We start from the raw sequence: 20,342 nt of genomic DNA on the forward strand, positions 1-20,342 counted from the left end.
CGCACGCTTGTAAACATAAAATACAGCATTTCTAGCAAGGCTGTGGAGAAATAACCCGCTGGTGGAAAAACAGTATCTAATGCGGTCATCTTTCACATGTAGTCATTTATGTTAATCGTCGTAGTGATTTTTACACAGGTAACTGTATTTTGTAAACGTAAAATACAGTTATATAATTTACTATTTAATTATGCCATTTGCAGAAGTTTGTTCCATATAAACACGCTTTCCCATGCAGAGTATTGAAATTTACCTGTAGATTTTGCATCATGTGATGTATAGAAACTTCAATAGCACCACATTTATTGCAGATTGTATTCGTCGTAGAGAACAAGAAAAAGTCATATTGTGCCAGGTCAGAATTGTAGGGTGGGTGGCTAAGAAGTTCAACACGACTGTCTTCAATGAATTCAATTGTGATGTTTGCTGAGTGAGCAGATGCATTGTTATGGTGCAGCATGATTCCCCGCAGGCCACTCTCCTTGTTTTTCTGGTATACTTCTGGAAGACAAACATCTATGTACCATCTTGCTGTAACTATTCGTTGATTTTCCAAAGGAATTGTGGCCACATGTCCACTTGCTGAGAAAAATGTTGCAACCATTTTCTTTCCAACACTTCTTGACCTTTTAACTTTCATGCGCACTGCTTCACCAGGAAACAACCACACAGACGATTAGCGCTTTGTTTCGGGATCAAATTGATGTATCCATGTTTCGTTACCAATAACTATGTCTGACACCCTCCTAGAATCACCATTGTTTCTTGAGCATATCTTGTCACCATTCGACACGAGTCTGCTTCTGAGCATCTGTGAAGTTGTGAGGCACCTAACGTTGACTAAACCTTCCTCACACAGGAGTGTTTGTGCAAAATGTTTGAAACACTCGGTAAACTATTACCAAGGGCACCTCAGTGTCACTGTAGGTCACACGCGCATCTTCTCTACAGCATCAATGTTTGTTCTGTTGTAGCTGTGGACGGCCTCCCACTGCGCCCCTCATCGAGTGAGGCACGACTCCTTTTGAATTCATCATACCAGCGAGAAACTGTTGCACGTAATGGTGCACTGTCCTTAAATGCAGCAGACAAACGTTCAAGGCACTATGATTCATTTGAACCACTTTTTTGGTCGTACAAAATCATTGCACGAAAATCTCTCCTTTACAGCTCCATGTCTGCAGCTCAACTAAGACAAATGCAGCTGCTTGGCAACACCTCTCTCCTAACAAGTGGCGTGATTGTTTCGAAACTGGTTGAGTTCACTTGTAAATGAGGGGAGTTCCCATCAACGGAAAAATTGATCACTTCCTGCGTTCCAGTTGTCACAACTCAAAACTTTCCTAGTGTTCCTCGTATTCTCGGTATACATCGAGACTGATGAGCAAGTTATTGTCCACTAATCACTTGAAAGAACGAAATTGTGACATGTTAACGTTTGCAAATACTTCCTCTAAGTGTCTTTTTGACATCTCCATACAGTTGCAGTAAATCCTCTTTGACTGCTTTAAAATTCATATGTATCATATCATATGATAGAGTAGTTTAATCTTGCGCTATATATCGATTTTGTTCAGACGTAGTTTGGTGTTGTACTAGCTTAAAACATAGGGTGAGTGATTTTGCACAACCTTCAGAGGATTTTTAGAAAGTTCATATTTTGTGTTAAATTACTTACATAAGAAAGTTAAGTGTACACATAAAAAATTAGAAAGGATAAATTGGAACATCAGCTATTAGTAAGACACCATTATAAAGTGTAAGGTGGCATTGTTTTATCATAGTACGTGATTTCGTCTTGTAGCATGAATTTTACAACCGTCGATGAACATACGGACTTTTTGAAACTAAGGAGATTTTAAAACAAGATGCTTTCAAAAGTAAGTTTTTCTAAATAATCCTCAACTGATTGAAACTCAGAAATAGCGAAAGCAAACCGATGTGTGGGCCCATATAAGTAACTAAAAACTCCCCTCGCTGGTGGTCTAATGACTAGCACACTTGTCTTTTGTGCATGGGATCTTGGGTTCCACTCCCGGTAGAGACCTTAAAATTCGAACGCACTGCTGTAACCCGTATTCCACCTTTAAACTAGGTCCAGGTCTTGTATAGTCTCGATCCAGAAAAGGGACGCTAGCTAGTTTCCATTCAACCGGAAGTAAATCCTTGAGCATTTAAGGAACATTATATTTTAATATGTATGATAGTTCCAAGTGTATCACACGATTATGGTAGGTAAAGGTATTCATTCAAAGATAAACTAATGAAATACACCTAAATATTGTAGGAGAATTGTTATATTGTTGTGGGTCATTTAAAAGAGTGTAAACTTACTGATACAACTAATCTCACAGTACAAGATTATTTATTGCAGCCGCTTCTACTCTCATCCTTATTCCTTGGGGCACGAAGGACGGTGTACTCACTAGATATTCGTCTATAATTAATTGATTATAAACGTTAGTAATGGCATTACAGTCAGCTGGCGAGCTAAAAATCTAATCTCCCTCACGTGTACCCTTGAAATTTTTGCGATACTTTGATTACGCAGGAGTTTTCGGACAGTTTCTTAGTTCGCTAGTTAATACAAGTCTCTATGGCCAAACTCTACCAGACGACGTCAAAGAAAGAGGTACACAATTAATTTGACCTATATTCTATTCTCAAATGGGACGGATATTGCAGCGATGTCTCTTCCTTTCAGTAGTTGTAGCAACAACGCATCACAAAAGCACCATGAAGGTGTCGTTTATGGCTCGTTTAAGTACGAAGGTAACTGGCTGGAAATTCATTAGCCGTTTCGACTTTAATATTGTTATTTACGTGTTACATTTAACTAAGCATAAATGAATAATTATGTGAGATTATGTGATCCAATTGTTCTTCCCACATTGAAAGACAGAGGATGAAAGAAGTCCTAAAGTCTCGTATTTTATTTCACAACCTACTACTTACTAGGTACGGGAAGTTGGAACTTATGTAACTTCTCAGCGTAATCTCCCTTTAGAGGTACGCATTTCCCGCAACGTCGACGCCATGATGCCATACCTACCATTCTTTAGGGTGTATATTGACCATTGGAAAATCGCTAATGCCAGAGCAACCCCACTGGAAATTTTACGTCTTGCAGGGTGTTTTTCATTGTCTGAAATAGTCAAAGATCCTGAGCAACTAAGTCTAGTAAGTAGGTATCGTGAGACATTACTTCATAGTTGTTGTAAAGAAAAAAAAAAAAGTGTTGAGTTACTAGTATTCGATTAGAGGGACATTGCCTTGATGGAAAGGCACGTGGGCAACCTTCTCAGGTTGTTTTGCTTACAATCTTAGAATGAGCTTAGCTTGATAACATGTTGGTAAGATGCAGCCTTCAAGGGAATGCCTTCTGGAACACAATGAGTAGAGATTACGCCTTCGCTGCCCCAAAACAATACAACCATTACTTTTTGAGCATTGGTGGTAATCCAAAATTCCGTTGGTGGCAGGTAGTCTATATGCATCCATTGTGACGATTGGCATTTCCCTTCAGGATTCAATAGCCGCATGTCTTATTCATTGTGATAACCGAAGGAAAGCATCTCACGGTAGCATTAATTGAGACATTACTACTCGCACAGCGTTGTAGTCGGGCAACCCACCTTGAAGAAACTTTTCGTATTTTCAGGTCGCAACAGATCCCTTGGAAATGCTTAAGTATAGAGGTAATATCACGCACGTTTAATGGGTGATCCTTCATAACTTCCTCCACTTGCAACTCATGACGGTCCTGCTTGCTGCTTGTCCCTAGTTTAGGCTACTTGGGTTATTTGTAATACGGCGTTCGACCTCCTTCAAACTTCATACCCACGAAAGCACACTCTTCACATCTGTTACACCTACGCGTCTCTCACAGAGTTGTCGATAAATATTGATAGGTCCTGCACCACACAGGTCTAGAAAGTGGATGATCACACCTTGTTCTTGCACATTGATCATCGTCATTTGTGGTATCGAAAACCTTGCTCTAGAGGTGGTTATAGGAACTCCGAGTGCTGCACGTTGTTGCCTTCTATATCACAAATTTATAGTGTCCGTATATTTTAAGATAAACTGCACTCTTCCATCTGCATAGAGTGCTTTAAAAAAAAAAAAAAAAAGGGGGATACCCTAAAACCTGACCACACCCTGTATCTTTCTCTGTAGTTGTGGTAACTTACCAAATCAACACCGTTTAAAGTCGATCTCCACCAACCTCTTAATTAACAATGTATGTTACAGAATTATATTTTACTCTCATCTTCACATTTTTCCTTTCTTTTAGTTTAACATCCACGGTTGTTCACCGAGGTCAAAGGAGACAGATAGTGGACATTGAAACTGAAACACCTGCGGAAATAGTATAGTATGACGGCGGGGCTCACCAGAGCCACCTGATAGGTTATATCGTACTTTTGGGCAATGAGTCACATGTGCAGGTCTTTGGTAGTCACTATAGTAGAAAGAGATTCCTCAGTGAACGTCAAATCGTGTGTGTAGAACGGTATAAAGAGGAACATATCCGACTTCAAAAGAGGGCAGATCGTATAGGGGCGCGTCTGGCAGGTGCATCTGTGTCCAAAACTGCAGTACTTTGTGACATTTCACGAGCTACAATATCCAGGGTGATGTGTGCTTACGAACAGGAAGGACAAACCACATCCAGTAGTAACAACTGCAGGGGGAAAACGGGAGTAGTCTGAAAGGGACGACAGGTATTGACTAGGATTGTTGCACGAGAACGGAAAACCACCGCATCGGTAATCACCGCAGAAGTAAATACACATATCAAGATCCTGTGTGTACGAAAACAGTCTGTCGATACTTGCGAACATCCATAGCAGGGTTGCAATACCGAAGCCTTTCATCAGTAGCACAAATGCCGCAAGGCGTATTCTATGGTGTCAGAAGCATAAAACCTGGACGTTGAATGACGTGAAACGTGTCATATTCTAGGTTGAGTCCGCCTGCACTGTTCCAAACAACGTCTGGTGAGCTTTCGAATGATGCATAACACTGTAGTTTTATTTTTATTTATCTATTTGAAAATCAAATCAAAATTTTGACTTTGGTGTTCTCAAAAACCATAATTCTTAAAATTTTCTCTTGAACTCTTCTTGAACAACAAATGTGAAACACTCTTCACTAGTTTGGCATTGCCCAGTCAAAAAGCTTTTGGGGTGAAGAATTGTATTATTACAGTACATGGATGCTGCAAACTTGCTAGAGCTGCCAACCTTTTGGCTGTGCCATCAACCTGATTACAAGGACCCTTTCCATGAACTGTTGTTGCAAAACGCCATTCAGCCTGTGCTAAAATCAGCTTTGTGTAAGCATAACTTTATAAAAGCTCTTTTTGTTCTTGCATAGAGCACTAGATCAATCACATAGTATTTTTTCGGTCTAAACTGGTTTCTCAAGAACACAGTTTCTGCTAGAAGCAATACTTAACCGTTGTGTTGTGTTCAAGATACTACAAGATTACAACATAACTGACATGCTCTGTTTTGCCTCTCCTTTATAGTACACTATAAATTTTCTGGGGAGGAAGAGGGGAGCGGCAAAGAAAGTATATCGTGGACAGCTATGCTTTTGTATGCCGAAAATGGTAGTTTTGTAGGGTTTCAGACGTAGCAACTAGGAGTCCCCGCCCCTCTGGCGTTGTCAAAACTGACTATAATCGATGTATAGTGGCTAGCTCACTGATGTTCACTCATTGCTTCTCAAGAACAGTTATTGCTGCTGGTAAAATTACTGCTGCTGCATTTACCTCGGTGCAAAACGTCGAGAATCATACCAAAATTGTGAAAATGAAAATTAACCGAAGCTTACGAGAAATGACTAAAGAATGACCTAGAAGCTGAAAGTTGAAAAAAGGAAAAGCACTTTACAGTTAACATTTTTGTTTTTGAACGAAGGGTATGTAATATGTATGTTTGATGTGCATGTGTTCGCGATACCAAGAAAAAGATGACATTTTATCAACTTCCGCCTTCTAGTATAATTTATTATAAATATGTTAGGTAAGATTTTTTTTTTTTTTTTTTTTCTCATTCACTTTCATAAATGAACGAGTCTTCTGTAGTGTAAAGAGGTGAAACTAAGCTTTCATTTCATTTTCCGACTATATAAGGTAAAAATCATATAGCTCATCGTTGGTTGTAGTACTAGGGAGTTTAATTTGAATACTTGTAAAAACTAAATATCAAATGTGAGATTCTCCACCCCACACACACACATTACATTTCTTACCTTTATACTTTCGCCTTGGCTGTGGCTTGGAGAACTATATTTGCAGACAGCGTTAATCTAATTCGTAATTTCATAATATCTCCAAAAGACACACCGTTTTAACTATAAAGATTAACTTAGTTTATTTTCTTGTTCTGTGTACATGTTTTTGTCAACTTTGCTGAATTCTCGATGTGAATTTTTACTTCCACGGTTTCCCGAGCCAGTTGAGTTCGTGAAATCCACAAATATTCTTCATCGTAGTTATATATCTTTCCGTTGTCGCTTTCCCAAATTTTAATTCTTTCCCTAGCTGTAGGCCGTAAAGAAAACAGAGAAAGAAAAATCATGCACAAAACACAAGAAAATAAGACATTTTTATAATTTGTTATACTTTTGGAATGAGCTGCACTAGAATTGTTGTCCATGTCCATCCATTCTTAATCTAGCTTCTAGGATTTCTCCTCCTAGAATTAAAGTAAACTCGGTATGCGGTGCGATTTTAGAACTAGCAGTGAATAAATGAAGACTTCGAAAAGCTCGTGGGAGATAACCTGAAAACCTTTCTTTCTTCCTGAGAGAAGCGAATACATTTAAACTTTACGTTAGAAATTACAATGTAACATAAACAAAAGATAACAAAGTTAAATATTTAAAACAAGCTTTCCAGAACTTTGGAAATATGCCTTGTATGAAGTATCAAGAAGTTGCAAAATAAGTGATTAAACGAAGTACTGTAACAATTAGAGCTGAGTACGTCAGACTAACTGGATGACCTGTTAATGCCAACGAACACGTGTGTTTAAGTTTAAAACAATTGCTGTGATTGCTGCGATAAAATTACTGTGATTCACGCGTGTATTACATTTATATTTTTATTTTTATTGCAGGGACGGGTAGCAGACTTCGCCTCATCTTGCGTTCTGGAAGTAAAAAGAAAGTCTCGGTGCGTGTGTCTGTGAGTGTGTGTGTGTGAGGCTTCTTGATTGCTTTTGAGACTAGTGAAATTTCTGTTCGCAGTAATGAAGTGTTTACAAGTAGAAAGGTGAGTGAGTGAAACAGTCAAAACTTCTTACGTAAATTCAGGTATTTCTAAATCATGTTATTTGTTAATACGATCTTTTGCTTAGTGTGTCATAAGTTTGACGCATATATATATATATATATATATATATAGTAAGCACACCGTACAAAAATTATTGATTGCTTCTTTTATTTTTCAATACTTGAATATAGAGTTAAATCCTTTGTAAGCCCATGACCAACTGATGTTTTACAGCAGCAAAATTCGAAGGATATTGACAGTTCTGTACTATCATTGCTAAGATGATTCAGAAGTCCCATTAATTTATGATTCTGCAAATTTCCAGTCTCGCTTTCCATAATTTATTATCCAGTGTGCTTATATCGAAACACGGTATACAATTCTTCTGTAGACTGTAGCTTGGTTTCAGCTTAGATTAGAACCTATTAAAATATATATATTTCTATTGAATTTCTTGAAAATTATGTCGCGAATGTAACACACGTCCTAATTTTTTACAATTGAAATCTGGATAAAATGTACGGCTCTCATTCGGGCCAATACGGTAATATTAATGCAAATAGTAATGCACTACATCCTCTTGCAGCTATTTACGATTATACTTAACTTATACTCGTACACCTTTTGGTTTTTGTTAACATTACTTTTTTCATGTGTTAATGTACAGTAGGTTGCACATTTGTCGGCTGTTATTCATACATGTAAAGACTGATCTGTTCTAGTTTTCATTTCTAAAACTAAACGGAACTATTAAGGAAAAAAAAAGTGCCATAAGGTTGCTAATTTTAGTCTGGGATTTAGAAAGAGTTTGCCTTGATAGTGAACGTGTTAGTGACATCATTTTTGAGTTCAAAACTGAATTCTGTGTTTGAGAGATTCTAGTGGTATTGTAGCGTTCAGTTTTTCTCCCTAAATTTTTGAACAGTTTGATAATGATGTTTGTGTTTGTTCCCATTTGTTTATGCAGTTTGAGCCATAATGGAATTAGAAACATGTTTGTGGTAATGTAATTAGCGTGAATTTACAAATGTTCAAGTAGGTGTCATCAGGTTGTATGCTGTGCTTTTGGAAGGAATTTCCGTGGAGAAAGATAACAAGTTGTAGTCTGTTGGCTACTAGTCTTTGCCGTCAGATCGTAGCATTGCATTTCGGAACTGTAGAAGCAAGTAATATTGAGAAATCTTAAAATTCATAAGGCTAATGAACTAATGAAAAATGTTATATATTTGTCAGTAGTTTTGACTAGGAAAGAATGTTAGAGGTTTTTCGAATAGGAAACTTTTGTGTGAACTTTAAGTGAATTTAAATTCCTAGAAACCGTAATTCTAAAATCATGCAATAAGGAAATTCGATTCAGGTGAATCGTAAACATAAAGCAATTCGAAATTTTCCGATTCCCAAAACTAAGAAGCACTTCAAGATACTTTTGTTAACTTTTCAGTATTAACATCTTCCTTATATGACCTATTAAAGAAAGAAAGTTTGAATGGATACTTGAAGCCTTAGAATCTTACGGCAAATTGCGAATCATATTGAGTTTTCCGCTTGCATTATCTCAGCCAGATTTCAATTTAACATTTTATATCTATACTGATGCCACTATCCGAAATCTTAACTAGTTATATTGCATAGCATCCTAAAGGTCAACGGGAAATGAATGTAATAGATTACGCTAGCAGGCGTATTAAACCTCATGAGATGTCGTTATCAATTTTCCAACTAAAGTTGCTGGCAGTGTTGTTCTTATGCAAACAGTTCTCGTATTATCTGTTAGGAAGAAAAGTTATTAATACATTGTGATAATGTCGGAGTAAAGTGCATTGACTTTAAAGAACTTGGATCCTCCTCATTACCCGCATGATTCTGAAACTGCAGACGTTCGGTTTTGAGTTTGTCACTTACCAGAAATTGAAAACAGATTCGTGAAATTTTGAGCAGATATCTGCTGGATGTTAAAGTATAGGAACCTCAGATATATATATATTGACTTAATGTTGTATCTCAAAAAGATGAATCACTTTTTAATTTTGATGAATTAAAAGATCAAGTCTCCGGTGATTTGTGTATAAAGTTAAGATCTCTAGTTGCGAAGATTTACAGTTCGAGGACTAAGTTAAAATTTTGGATGGTGCTATTTATCGAAGAAATCTCAAAATCTGAAATTGGTTGTTAGTGATTCCCAATAAAATGATTTCAGGTTTGGCACAAAAAATTTACATATTAATGGACATTTGGGCTTAAGAACATGTTAACATCTCTCTTGCTAAATCGGTGTTCTATTGTAGAAGGTATGAGATCTGCCTAAAGAACCGTCTTGATGGTGCTGTGTTTGAGATTCTTGGGGTTACGTAACGTTCAGTTTTCCCCTACAGATTTCTAAACTGTTTGTTAATGATGTTTGTGACTGTTCCCATTTGTTTATGTAATTTACACCACGATGAAATTAGAAACACGTTTGTGGTAATTTAATTGGCGTGAATTTACATATCTAATGTAGTTGACATCGGATTGTATGCTGAGCTGTTGGAAGGAATTTCCGTGAAGAAAGAGGGTAAGTTGAAGTCTGGTCACTGCATTAGTTGTTGCCGTCGCGGATCGAAGTGTTGTCTTTAGTGGCTGTGGAAGCAAGAAATTTTGAGAGATATCTTAAACTTTGTAAGGAAAAAAGGATGCAGAACTAGTGAAAAATCTTTTATATTTGTCATTGGTTTAGAGGGAGGTCAGAATTATGTAAGATGTGTTTCTGCTGAACTCAGTAACTCCTAAGAGCACATATGACTAGGCAAAAACTTATTAGACATCTGTCCTAATTTTTACGTATGCAAGGCAGTATTGAATGTCAAATGTGAAGTAAATGGCACAGATGGACAAATCGTTGTATTAAGTAGAAAAACTGTTATACGAGAAATATAATTGCAGGGAAGTATTAGTATGTAAGACTTACTATTTGCAAACCAATAAAGTGTTAGTATCTCTAGTCAGAGTTGCTATGATCTTGGCACTAGTAGGATGACTATTCTGGGTCCGTAGCAAGTTGTCACGTGTTTCTAAACCACGTTAATGAGCAGCTCTGTTGAGTTACATGGAATGTGTTTCATTTACTTCTCCAGGTTTTTTTTTTTTTTTTGTATAAGATTGCTTTTCGCGATGAGTATTCAAGATGAACAGTGATATGCTATAAAATGTTGTTGTTGTTTAGGGAAAAATGCGTTGGAAACATTCAGTGTTTCAACAGGCGTATCCGATCAAGACAGACTGAGTAGAATCACAGTGCACCGATAATACAGGTTGTTCGAAGATGGGCGCGAATCAGGCGCCTTGCGTCCGCATCCTAGACGAAGACCGTCCGTAATTAACGAGACACTAGAGAATACTGCTGCTGCAATTATTCGTGTTAGTAGGCATATGTCTGTGACCGTCCACCGAATTTTGTGTGATCATTTGAAAATGAAGATCTGCGCATTTTCTTAACAACAATCGATGCAGCAGCATGTGGATGTTTGCACCCAGTGGAAGAGACGTGTGGATGATGATCCTCTCATACTGGGTCGGATCATAACTACCAATGAAACATGGATTTTGACCCGCTTACAAAACAAGAAAGCAGCACATGGAAGTCGCTTCGCATAAAGAAAGTTCAGTAACAGAATAGCACGGGTAAGGTGATGCTAGTCGCATTTTGGGATCGAAGAGGAATAATGTACAAACACGCTGTCCCTCTGGCGCAAACCGTGAATGTAGTGTACTACTAAGGAGTCGTCGAGACTGCGCCAGCACATAGCAAAAGAGAGGCCACGTGTAAAGAACTCCAGCATATTACACCACGATAACGTACGCACGCATACCACGTGAGCTTTTCAGTATTACGCGACGAAGACAAATTAGATATTTCCTGTATCCAGCATACAATCCGAACCTTGCACTCTGCGATGTTTGGGTATTTCTACCTTTAAAGGCTGTTTCACATGGTCGCATTTCATGACGAACAAAGACGTGATCACCGTAGTGCAAGTTTTCTTCAGCTCACTACCTGACGATGAATTTTCAAAGACACTCATAAAGTAGCAGGAGCATATGGACGCTTGCTTAGCTGCCAATGGTACCTATTTCAAAAAAGATCTACATGTACTCTATATGGCTGATTCTGAATAAAAATGGTTGGTTTTGGTAGTTTTTTGTTTCATTTTGATGATTCTTGAAGGGGTCCATGTATATGCTTGTCTTTCAACTGCTATGCAATCACTACTGTTTGACCTATTGCGCTTATTTTGGTTTCAATTGGAAACTAAAGAACCAAATTTTCACCATAATACATTTCCTAGTAAAAGAGAAAAGATACCTGTGCCGACGAAAGTATAGTACCTTATGTTCCGAAGCAGCGGACCTATTATACTTGGAGGCATGAAGGGAGTTTAGTTCCTTGATAAGTTTGTTTCTTTTTTTAATAAGCAGAGTAATAATAATAATAATATGAAGACCCATGGTAAATTTATTAAATGTGTTTTGTATTGACCTATAACAAACACACAGTAAAGAATCAGCAACATAACACGTAATATTACCAAGCATTTTAAAGTATATAAATACCGTTACAGTTATATGATAGTATACACTCCTTCAGTATAGGAGATCGGGTTCCATTCTCTATGAGAGCTTAAGTAGTTCAGAGTTCTCCATTAAACAAGGGCCATACCATTTATAACTTTTGTATCACTCACTTCAGATGCATGTTTACAAAGCAATGTGAAATTCACTTAACATTTACGTACACGCAAAATTTCAAACAATTCTAATCTTGTTGTGAATAAAATAACGTAAATTTTATATCAAGCATTGAAGTAGGATTACAAAGTAAGTGAAAATAAAAATAGAAAAAAAAAGTGCTATTTCAGTAATTATATTTTAAAAATTATTTTAAGATCTTGTGCACAATCAGAAGTATTTAAAAGCTTTACAGCGAGTTTTATGAATTAAATTAATTCAATCCGTAAAATTGAGAGTGTAAATTAAGCAACTACACTAGGAAAAATCCAGATCTGTAATTATCTTGCTAGTTCTTTAACCACTACGCTAAACAGTCTGTTTCCTGCCAACCCTAAATTTCCAGTCTTGAGCGTGGTGATCAGCATCTGAGGGTGATGGTGTGACAAAAGCTTGTTGGAATATCTTATTGAATTGTGGGGGCCGAGGTGGCTCAGTGGTAGAGGTTCACCTCTGGTGCTTGGGGTCCCGTGTTCGATCCCAGCCCCCGCCAAGTGAACTTTGTGGTGGACAAACCGTGTGCATGGGTTTCCTCGGGGTTCTCCCGTTTCCTCCCACTTCATTCCACAATTTCATTCATTACTCATCATCACCGTCTCCTTTAGCCTAACCGGCATAACCTTGGGACGTAAAACTCAGATTTCATTTCATTTTTTATTTAATTGTCATAGGCACTCAATATCAACATTAGATTTTGTCCATGCACAACAAACGAGTTGTGACATAACCATATATCTGGATGATCTGAACACGGAGCTGAAGAGAAAAACGTGTGGCTGGCCAGGAAGTGGACTGAGTATCGTAGTTATTAGTCCATTAGCATGGTTGCTAGAGATCCGGCTTCTTTTCCCTGTCCAGTCTCCTATTTTTCAGTCCTAAGTTCCATTAAATTCGCATCTTTTGAGGATATTGTGTAATAAAAATGAGTTGCTTTTCCTTAAATTGTTGTATGTTGAATTCTTATGAACATTCCAATAATAAACAAAATAAAATATATCTATAAGGTAAATGATTATTTTCCTGTGTAATTCATACGAATGAATTCTTCGAAGTCACATGGATCTCTCAAGCTTCAGTTCGTGTCTTTTGTTTTCATTCCTTAGCTTAACACTGAGTGACAGTGATTTTAAACACAGCATCAACTGTGCGGTTTAAACTATGATGCTTAGAAAGTGTCTTAACTTGATTGTATTTTACTTATTTTTATATGTATCTTATGTTGAGGTGTTAAGAAGTGCAAATACATTCTTATTATTGCGTGTAAATTAGTATACACTCTGTTTCAATCAATATAGAATTGTGATGGTTAATACAGAGAAACTTGTCGCTAATAATCTAGAAATTATCCTTAATTTCTCGTTAGTTCATTATTGAATTCCGCCATTGCTGTAAGCAAGTTCTATAATAAGTGTAGGAAGTAACCAAAATTTTGCTTACTCATTATTAATCAGATTTGAGATTGTGCGTACAGGTCCTGTTTGTACATTCAAGTAAACTGGCTGCAACTAGTGCCGGAAGTGGTTATAAATGTAAATAAATAAGAGATTGAGGAAATGGAAAATTCATTTGCTTCTGTTTAGTATTTCTGATAGTACTGTTGATTTAATAAGCTTTGTTATGTATCGTGTTATACCATGGTCCTGATGTCTTTACTTTTGCTATAGGTTCTTCATATTCTTGATGCGTGATTGGCGAATCACGAAGCAAGAACAAGATTTTTTTTTTTTTTTTTTAATATGATTTGTGTGCATATCTGCTCTTAAGTACATGTTTGACTCATCTGACGCTTATTGTTTATTTGTAGACAAGCCTTTAATGGATTGCAGCCTAATGGATACGGAGATTCAGGTACAGGATGTTTGAGGGGAAACATATCCATTTCAGCCCAGTAGATAATAAACCTTTGTGCTCTTATTCTAATAAACTTTGCAAGCAACATCGCCTTAATGGCTATGCCTTTTGTATAAGGTAAGATGCTTATAGTCGGACATTGTAAGAAGTGTTGGTTTTGTTTTGAGTCGTAAAAATTTGCAGCCACGTCGCAGTGTGAAAGGTAACAAGCTAAAACGGGTGTTAGTTTGCGGTGTTGCATTTTAACAATTGTTTATTGTATTCTGTTATACTTGTTTTTTAACGTAGGAGTTCAGTTCAGTTCCTAAAGTTCCTTTTTCACACAAACAATGTCTTACTTTAATAAGAATTTAGAACACATGTAACGTAAGAAGCTGTATCATGTGATGACAGTTTACCATCATGATAAAATTATTACACTCTCGCCTTCGGCGATCGAGACCCAAGGTCTTTTCCCAGTAGGAATACATATTCTTTGGATCCAAGATTTAACATCTCAGGGTTCACGTCTCGTACGGCCATATGCTTAAAAAGAGAGAGAAAAAATCGAAACAAATAAAACTCTGTTATAAGATTGGGTTTCCTATAAGTCCAATGAGGTGATGAGATAAAATCTTAGTACTCTTTAATTTTATTGAAAAGAAGTATGCTTATTCAATGCGACGTGTTATTTATTGAAAGCCAAAACGGTTTTAGTGAAAGCTGTCCCTTCCTCAGTTCGCGAATTTTCGTGCAAAATGCTTCTCGCATTCCTGATAACGGTTATACATGTAAGTGCAGACATTTGTTCACTGTAAGTTGGGTGTTTTTGTTCCTTCCGATACACTAACTATAAGTATTTCGCATCAGTTGAGAATGTAATTACTGTAAAATCTTCAGCTAAATATTCTATAGAAAGTACTGCAAAAATAGTTCAACATAATACTGCTTACAGAACAACTACAGGTTATAGTGATAGTACGCACCACGGGTGAAAGTTTCCAGGTATAATTATGAATGCAGAATTTAGTTGGTAACTAAAATATTGACCCATGCTGCTCATTATTACGAGTCTGTGGTTGTTCTGTGACCAATATTGATATTTAAAATGTTATTTTGCGGAGCTTTCTGCAAAATACTTAGTTGAAGATTTGCTGTGATAGCAAGATATTTAGGTAGTTTATTAGAATAAATAAACAGCACACCCAAGTTTCTACCCTTACGGAAGGTTAATGACAACTGTCATTATCCTAATTGAAATGAAGATAATGTCATAGGTATCAGGAATGTAAGAAGTATTTCTGCACGAAGATTCGGCAACTGAGAAAGGTGATAGTTCAGTGAATCTCTTTTGCTTCTAATAAATAACACATACAGATGGTGATCAGAAAAATGGAAACACCTGAACGAAATTGCAACTTACCAGATTAATATGGTGTCGGGCCACTTTTCGCCTTCAGAACAGCCTTGATGCGACTGGGATGGAGGCATATAGGTCGTGAATGGTAGCAAGTGGAATTTTACACCATTCCTCGTGCAGGGCATCGGCCAGTTCTGTGAGAAAGGATGGAGGTGGAAATCGTCGCCGGAGTCGTGTTTCCAAGACGGACCACAGATGTTCAATTATGTTGAGATCTGGGGATTGGGCGGGCCAGGGGAGGTGTTGAACTTCATCCCGACGTTCCTCAAACCACGCTGCAACAACGCCAGCTGTGTGAATGGGTGGCGTCATTGTCCGGGAACAGCATCCGGACCATAGGATGCAAGTGGTCTCGTAAAATTGCGACATAATCGTTGGCAGTGATTCGTGCGCTAAGTGTGACCACAGGACTCAATGAAAACCATGATACGGCGGCCCACACAATCACCGAGCCGTCAACATGTTTCACAGTTGGGCGGAGACACTGTAGATCATAAGCTTCTTTGGGCGTTCTCCACACATAAACACGGCCCGTGGTTGGGAATAGGGTGAAGGATGACTCATCCGACCATATCACACGTTTCCAGTCCTCAATGGTCCAAGTTGCATGGTCGCGGCACCATTTGCGGCGTGCGAAAGCGTTATGGTCCCTGATGAGCGGTTTGGCCCGTGCAACACGACCCCGTAAGTTCATGTCATGTAATTCGCGGCGGACTGTGATTATCGAAACAGGGTGGGGGAGGTGCTGATTGAGTTCCTCCGTCACTTGCTCCGCAGTGTCACGACGGTTCTGCGTGACAATGCGCTTTAATACCCGGCGTGACCTGTCTCTCATGATTTTCTTCCGCCCATTGTTCCGCTTCCCCGATGTGGTTTTCCCGTGTGTTGTGTAGGCCGTCATCACCTTCGACACTGTCCCACGCGACACACCTAACACAGTAGCCACTGCCGTCACACTCACTCCACATAACCGCGCACCAACAATTTGCCCTCTTTGAAAATCTGAGAGGTCTCCCATTTTACACTACTTCCGTCTGCTGCAGCTTCTGGACACTGCTGTTCCACTGCGCCTGACGTAGTATGGAGACCGACCTAACACACCACCACCAGCGGTCCGGCGCTGCGGGCGCCACGACACCACTGCCAACCCATACATCTGACGTGTTGCCAACTACAGGTGTTTCCATTTTTCTGATCACCATCTGTACATTGGGTTAGGTAAACATTCTTTTTCTCTGTTTTAAGATCATATGATAAATACGGACCCTCACTTTTTATTGATTTTTCATTTTTAAGTTTGTTCTAAATAAAATACACTAAACACTAGAAGTTCGTAAAGTCTTGAACCAAGCAGTGAGATAATGTAGTGCAAGCTTTATTATGTCTTACAAAAGTATATCCTAGAAGAATATAATGTTGAAAGAACATGTTTGGTCCCAACCATTAACGAGAAATAAAGAAAGACACCTAGAATAGAAAACAAGTTTTCACGTTTATAGTAATACAGTAATTCCTTTTAGTAGTGGACAGTTTTCTGTCCGTTGTGGCATTTCTGTAGCCACTGACTGCATAGAGATTCCGTTTTACCCGGATAATTCAAATGAGATTGTAAATTTTTACTAAAAGTTCTGGACAATGCACCTTTGACTGAGTTCATTTATTTTAAGTTGGGTAATAATTTCAAAACTACGGAGACGGTAACACTATGCGCCTTTGACTGAGTTCATTTTTGTTTATGTCAGCAGTGGTTAGTATTGACAATGAAATTCAAAGAGTGAAAAATTGGGAATTCCAGCGCAGTCGTGCTCGAATTTTATGAAATTCATAATTATAAAGAACGCGATGTAAGAAAAAATCGCTTATTTTATCCATTTCTCGTGTAATACTGCTAATATGTAGTTAAAATCTATATATATTGCCTAATATTCCAAATTTTAATCTCGGGTACAGCTGTCTGTGCGAAACAGGAACTTTACTGAAGTAGTCTTTCATTTTTCTTCTTTGTATTGCACGTTTTCTTTAGCTTAATAGTTCTGCCGTTAAATTCCCAAGCAGAAGTATCTCTCTCACTTTTAACTCAAAGATTTTCATTAACTACATTCTTGTGCTTTTTCACTTAACATGATAAAACTTTCGTTTAAAAAAGAGAGAAGTAGCGAAAACCAGAAGAAAAACTCAGTGAAATGCCTGATATGATAATAATATTGATGCGTTATCGAAGTCCAACTGATGTGATATTGGTATCAAGTAGAGTTTGAGTTCGAGTCAGACTTGTGCACTTACTGCAGCTTTATGTCTTAAGAAATTAAAATAAGTGACAGTTATTGCCTAACTCGGAAACATATGTCTTTTCTAATTTATATATATATATATATATATATATATATATATATATATATATATATATAATATGGTGTAGTGAAAGACACAGAAATGATCGAAAACGGCCGATATTAGACTCGAATCTGTAGTTTTCCGTGTCGCTAAGATTAACAATGACACTTCCAGTGCCCCCAAAAGTACTCCTGAGGTGAGGAATGGTGGCATGTAAAAATAATTGAAAACGACCAATATCCGTTTCAGATCCATAGTTTTCTAGATTCCTCAGTTGATACGTGACCGTTTTGGTGCGCTTTAAATCCGAGAGGAGCTCCTAGTTGAAGTAAGACTCTCCTAGTGCTTCTATAGGGAAGAAAGGGGGAGACAAAAATGATTGAAAACGATCGGACTTTCGTTGAGATCTATAATTACACTTCCGATAGCATTTAAGTTCAGCTAGCCATCCATTAGTACCTCGGGGAGGGGGGGGGGAGGATAACAAAAAATAAAAAAGTAATAAATAAAACTAACCGATATTAGTATCGAATCCGTAGTTTTCGGGGACCCTATGTTGATTGGCGACACTCCCTATACCATTGAAGTTACTTGAACTCCTATTTGTACCAATAGGATGTGGGGAAGGTGTTGTGTCCATAGTTCTCAGTGTTGCTGAGATTAATAATTACACTCCCAGTAGCGTTAAAGTCCACGTTCAGTCTCATCGGCATGGGGGTAAGAAAGGGTGAAAAATGAAATGTCTCAGACGACTGAGATTAGGGTCGAATCCATATTTTGGCTTCGTCAAGCTATTAGGTTACAATCACGATGATATTTAATCCCAAATTTAGGCATGAACGCCATCAGCTGCGTTAGGAATTTACAAAGGCAACAACAAAGGCATTGCATGCATAATGTAGCCAATGAAATCACATCATCCAATCTCTTCTTCAACTCGATTTTATAATTTGGAAACATAATTATATGTCTGTTTAAACCCGATTTAGTATTTCGCAACATATTGCTTTTATACCTTCCTCAATAAAAGAATAAATAAATAAAAATATTCTTTAAAAATGGCCCATTTTATTGTGGAGATCAGGCTTTCTCAAGCTATTTCATATCACGACTCCCACTCTTTGTAACATTCTCTTACAGTGGCCCTCCATAAGTAGTTTCCGGTTTGTGATAAACTTTTTTTTTTCTTTATTATTATTATTTATCGCTTACAGTTTTACATTATGTAAGCCTTATGTCAGGGTAAAGATAGCAGGAATAACAGTTTAACAAGGGTGTCAAAATTAAAAATTCAAAATAATCTTTAAAAATATCTTTTTCTGCTCCTAGATTCTTATTAAATTTGAAAGGCCCAGGGGCAGAACATGATAACTCCGTTTTTCCAATATTCAGTTTAGTAGTAATTTCTGTTGGTAGACTTGGGATCTACGTGATGATGAAATATAAAAGGGAATCTTATAATTTCAGAGATACGTAAGAAAAAAATGCTCTCAGAAGAATAACATGGTAAGCGGCGATCTTGTTTCAGCCCTGTAAAATTTGTGAGATAGTGGTTATCAAGTTCTTCCTCTTGCAACTTCTCTAGGAGTTCCGGTCTCCCAGGCTGAGAGACCTTGTATAGACTAATAAACTGCTTGCAAATTTGTGAAGAAAACGGTTCAGTGGTAGAATAATCACATCTTGTACCAAGATCTGTGCTCCACTCCAGTCTAGGTGATTGTGTAGTGTACTGCACTGTATCCATGGGCTTTTATTTCCCTTCGCGACCCCCATGTATTCCTCTTGCGGCTTCCCTAGAAGTCTCGACTTCCCTGAGAGACCCCTTTGTAGACCAATAAACTACTTGCAGACTTGTGTAGAAACGGTGGCTCAGTGGTAGAATAATAACATGCAACTCTATCCATCACGACTCTGGAACTCACTAAAGAAATAATAAACACTTCTGACCAGAGTATATGCACTTGTTTATTAAAAACTATGTGCTCCAGTCCAGGTCAACCGATCGTGTAGTGTACTACATTGTGTACGTAGGTTTTCTCAGGGTTTTTCCATTTTTTCCCAGTATCACCAATTGTCATAGTTTGTTTTTATTAATCTGCCTTTTTTACGGCATACGTGGGTCATATTTAAGTAAAATCTGTCTGATATATTAGTTTCTGCATTGTTGAAATGTGTTGTCAGGAGCAGTTATACCCAGTAAATGAATAGAATCACAAAACTGAAAAAAAAAATCGTAAGAACTATAAAATAGTTGATTTTTTAAGACTTTTTTGTCGGCTCCGGACCTCTCAAATCGTGGACACGATAAGTTGTTCCAATGAGTGACGTGTAGTAACATTTAACAATAATTATATTTCGTTAAAATATTTCTTTGTTGGCAATAACTGAAGGGATATAACAGTTGTAGTTCCACCTAATAATTACCACTTACGTACAGTCAAGTGTGTCAAGAACCAAAATCGGATTTTATGTAGGAGCGTAGACCGAACGGAATTTATGTCATATTTAATTAAGTCTAAAAATTAGCGAAGGAACAAAATATTTTTTCGCTATTTCCAATAATTCTGTATTAAATGTATTGACACATTGTAAATAAAGAATATAAAGTAATATAAGTAATGTATATAAAGTAATTTTACTTCCATATAATGCTTACAACATATTCAGCAGTTTATTTTTGTGAATAATCGGAATCTTGTAGAAGTATCT

At 37.5% G+C, this 20,342-nt stretch overlaps 1 protein-coding gene across 4 annotated transcripts in view; it reads left to right on the top strand.

Annotated features, from left to right (window-relative positions):
- The window catches only part of LOC145668357 (INO80 complex subunit D-like), a 78,776-nt gene that overhangs the window by 2,595 nt on the left and 55,839 nt on the right, over positions 1-20,342 (top strand). For 2 of the 4 annotated variants that reach the window (XM_081736121.1, XM_081736122.1), the window contains exons 2-3: positions 7,134-7,288; positions 13,854-14,017. In XM_081736121.1, coding sequence (XP_081592247.1) covers positions 13,905-14,017 — 113 coding nt within the window. In that variant the 5' untranslated portion in view covers positions 7,134-7,288; positions 13,854-13,904. The remainder of the gene's footprint in view (positions 1-7,133; positions 7,289-13,853; positions 14,018-20,342) is intronic. The other 2 variants (XM_081736124.1, XM_081736123.1) reach the window with 1 other exon arrangement.

The sequence above is a fragment of the Thermobia domestica genome, chromosome 13 (assembly GCF_964235325.1).
Source record: "Thermobia domestica chromosome 13, izTheDome1.hap1.1, whole genome shotgun sequence".
Lineage (NCBI taxonomy): Eukaryota > Metazoa > Arthropoda > Insecta > Zygentoma > Lepismatidae > Thermobia > Thermobia domestica.